Source organism: Amphimedon queenslandica, unplaced genomic scaffold (genome assembly GCF_000090795.2).
Source record: "Amphimedon queenslandica unplaced genomic scaffold, v1.1 AMPQUscaffold_9690_Cont18163, whole genome shotgun sequence".
Taxonomy (NCBI): domain Eukaryota; kingdom Metazoa; phylum Porifera; class Demospongiae; order Haplosclerida; family Niphatidae; genus Amphimedon; species Amphimedon queenslandica.
Window position 1 is genome coordinate 1 of NW_003550038.1, and position 4,081 is coordinate 4,081.

A 4,081-nucleotide genomic window follows, 5' to 3' on the forward strand; every position below is an offset into this window, starting at 1 on the left:
TGATTTCGCTAAAATTAGTAGATGCAAATAATAGTAGGCTTAAGGTAGTATAGTCTGCACAGTGTGTTTTAGGTAACACAAAGATAACATAATAAAATTAATAATACACAATTTATTAATAGACAAGTATATATACACAACTGAGTGTGTTATTATAATCATGTGAGTCTTCAGTTACAAACTTACTAGTTACTAAGTGTCTGCATGTACACACATACACATACACACACTAACACACATACATGTACATCTAAACATGTATAGACATATAAAGGTACATGTAAAGCATGCGAAATTGCTCACACACATACACACACATGTACATGTTACATGTACACATGATGTACATGTCAGTACACACATACACATATTAAAACATATGCACACATATACACACAAATACATGTATGTACACACACAATGTACACAATGTATATAAGATAGAATTTATTTTAAATTCCAGCATTGACACTCTATCAATTGTGAATCCCTCTTTACACACACAGACACATGTACCCCGGTATATTCACACATATTTAGGTAAAGAAACAAACACAAAACACAAAAGACACAAACACACATTCACACTAAAAACAGACACACACGCACATACTGAATACCAGCATTATTTGTCAGTAGTTTTCACTGTGCATCATAATATGTACATGTACATTACAAACCTCATGAGTTACAATTTAGTTAATCACTTTATGTTTCATTATCAAGCATCATAACATAATAGTTACCAGTTCTTTCCATTTTCTTTTGTTAATGTCCAATAACCATGCATCATAGGTAGGATATCCACCCACCACTAGTAAGTGTGGTCCTAAACTAGTGGTAATCAGTACACTGGAATGACCCCATTTTCCCTTAGGCCATTGTACTGATCCTCCAGGATTAGGTACTTCTAATATATCCTGAGAGAATAATAAAATCAATGTAATGAAATATATGATTTATTTATTATTATAGACATTTCGTTGACTGCAGTTTCTCGTGTCAAGCCACATCAATTCAAATTTTGACAAGATAATATGCAATATCAAAAAAAATCTCACAATCAAAACCCATCCTTATACAGTATTAACTCACCACTGATGTCTTATTGAAACTTATCATATACAGTTTATTACTGTCTCCATTATCAGTAATGCCTCCGAACATTACCGCAGTGTAATTAGTAACTGGTGTTAGAGTGAAGCCATTAATAGGAGGTGGTCTGTCTCCAGTAACAACAGGAGATATCCATTGATCTAATAATAATGTACAAACATTCATATACTATAGTTACTGTAAGATCAAAGGCACCACCGGGTGGTCTATTCCGCATATATTATACACCTCCCTCCATAGATACATCACACATGCACACAGAGACACACTAACAAACACACTTAATTATTAACAATCTGTTTTATGTACATTAATATAAATTATTCAGTTTAAAATACTGATCAACTATTGTGTATATGAATGATGAGAATCACTAACCTGATGAAATCCTGTAATAATGTATCTCATTATATCTACCATCAGCTGTATTGATAGAAGAGGATCCAATTCCTCCAATTACTACAAGGTAGTCTTCACTGTCAAAATGAGCTGATACCATTCCACAGCGGGCCTTCTTCATTGGACCATGATCAGAACTAGGAGAGAGTTCCCTCCACTTGAATGAATCCACATTAATACTGTGAACATTGTTTTGATAACCACCACTATATCCACCGAAATAATATATGTCCTTTCCTATTGCAACGGTTGAATAGGCATAGGTACCTGATGGTGGGGTACCAGTAGTAGGTTTCTGGTCCCAAGCACCAGTTGGTAAGTGGTACACATCCATCACATCATAGTCTACTCCAGACCCATGCCCACCCCACATATATAGATAGTCTCCTATCTTTACTGTGGAGTGTCTATTCCTCTTCACTGGTTGATAGTCTATAGAGAACAAGAGGTACCAGTAACAAAGTAACAGTAATATAGTGATGAGTTAGAATAAGGACAGGATACAGAGGAGTAAAGTAAGTGAGAGAGTAAGAGAGACAAAGAATGAATGAAAGAGATACAAAGCCGGAGAAGAGAATAGTGGCCCTCACTTTTAGATGCCATTCTTTGCCAAATATCAGCCCTACCCAAACCATAGATAGTAGAGTATAAAGGAATTGGAAACCACAGGAAGTATTACATTTACTCTATTATCCATGTTACATATATGTAACATGGATACACCCACTCACTGGCATCAGAAGTAATTCTCCCTCAATGAGCCCATACAAGTTCAAACAGGTGGGTCTGGTTTAAGACTAATGTACTCATTACTGTCTATACTTATTAATTGGGTCAGTATATCAAATACTGTCTGTCTGTTTGCATGTACATGTACAAGTACATCACTCCTAATTAAACATAATAATTATTATAGCGTTATTGTTATTATTATTATTAGTATTAGTATTATTATTATTATTAGGGTTCTTAGATTACTTGATATTAAGATAAAGATTTCCACTCTTCAAAGAATTTCAAGTATGCAAGAACACATACACATGGTATTATTGTGCTATATAAACTCTTCCTCTATAGTAATTAATAATTAATTTTTTTAATTCACAAAATTCTACTTCCTTAATAATTAATAATTAATTTTTTAAATTAACAAAATTTTTAAAAATTAAAAAAAAATTAAATTAACCAATAATAAGAAGCCAATGAAGCTCATCTTTCTGACTGCAAATCTATTTTTTTGTCATTGCAATGACTAAGGGCTCAAAGCTTGAAGGCTTTGAGGACTTTGAAGAGAGGAACGATATTGATCAAAGTGAGGTCAATGATGCTTTGTCTCAAAAACCTGCTGCAGATCTCAATACACAAACAAGCAATCAACCAGGTATGGGCCTGTAACACTTATTTTGTTTTATATTACTTCTGAATCAATTATAATGACTCAGATTTTTCATCTGTAGACTGATGGACCCAGAAATTTGAAAATTCAAAAAATAAATGTAGGGACACTCACCTCTGAGGGCAATGTACTCGAGTCCCTTGCACTTGGAAGTGGTTCCATTTCTAAAACTGGTGCATATCTGGCTTATCAACCAGAGTTCAATGGTTATCACAGTACTGGTCTTGGGGCCATATTCCTAAAACCTTGAGAAACTATTCCCATGTGCAAAAAAAGCTTGTCCAATATTTGATAGGTTCACATGAGGATGGATTCCTAAAAGGAAAGGCACTCCTCCAGGCTGCTGATTCTGGTTATGACTTAAATGTGTTTGGTAGCAAAATCAACACCTATGGGATTGCAATTCAAGACTGTAAAAAACTTGATGGAAGCAATGGCTGCCTTCCTCCTTGGTTATCATTGACAAGTGACCATTGTCTGTTACCTGCCAAGGTCTTACCTCTGAATGCAATCATAAGAACAATGAACAATAGTTAGCAGTATATATATAGTTAGAATAGTGTAGGCTCAGTTAGATCTAGATTTTGTAGCCGAGAGAAACTTTTTTGATATGTATGCAGTATGCTACTATATTTTTTGTAAATAAAATTAAAGCTGGTAGAAGAAGCTACTACAATGATGAAAAACACTGCAGTGTGCAAATTTTAGTGCACTGCTAACATAGATACGTAGCATGATAATGATTGATAATAGAATGGATTGATCATTCTATGATCCGGTTTTACATGAGTAGCTCCACCTTACGGCCGTGCCTTCCCCACGTGGCTACTTTAGAGAGCAATGGAATCTTCACCAACTTTCTCTCCTTCTTTCTGGATGAGCTCCGTTAATTTCCTCAGTCTGAGCTCTGAGGAAGTAAAAAGGCTTAGCGTGAAACGTCTCACTAATCCAACAACGTTTGATGGCCTCCTACATCCAAACAATGGTGGTCTTTATGATCAGGCACTGGGTCCTACTGAACCACACGAGTTATGTCTCACGTGTGGCTTAAACTATATACACTGTCCTGGTCACTTTGGTCACATTACTTTACCTCTCCCTGTATTTCATCCAATTTTCTTTATGGATTTTTATCAGATCCTTCAGTCATCATGCCTCTCTTGTCATCGA

General features: G+C 35.2%; 1 protein-coding gene across 1 annotated transcript; it reads right to left on the minus strand.

Annotated features, from left to right (window-relative positions):
• Positions 1-1,489: 1,489 nt before the first annotated feature.
• Positions 1,490-2,212, minus strand: LOC105315544 (rab9 effector protein with kelch motifs-like). Its single transcript, XM_011410232.2, has 2 exons — positions 2,106-2,212; positions 1,490-1,947 (listed from the first exon to the last, which is right to left on the minus strand). Exons 1-2 carry the CDS (start codon positions 2,116-2,118, stop codon positions 1,490-1,492), a joined length of 471 nt encoding a protein of 156 aa, XP_011408534.2. The 5' UTR covers positions 2,119-2,212.
• Between the last annotated feature and the right edge of the window lie 1,869 nt (positions 2,213-4,081).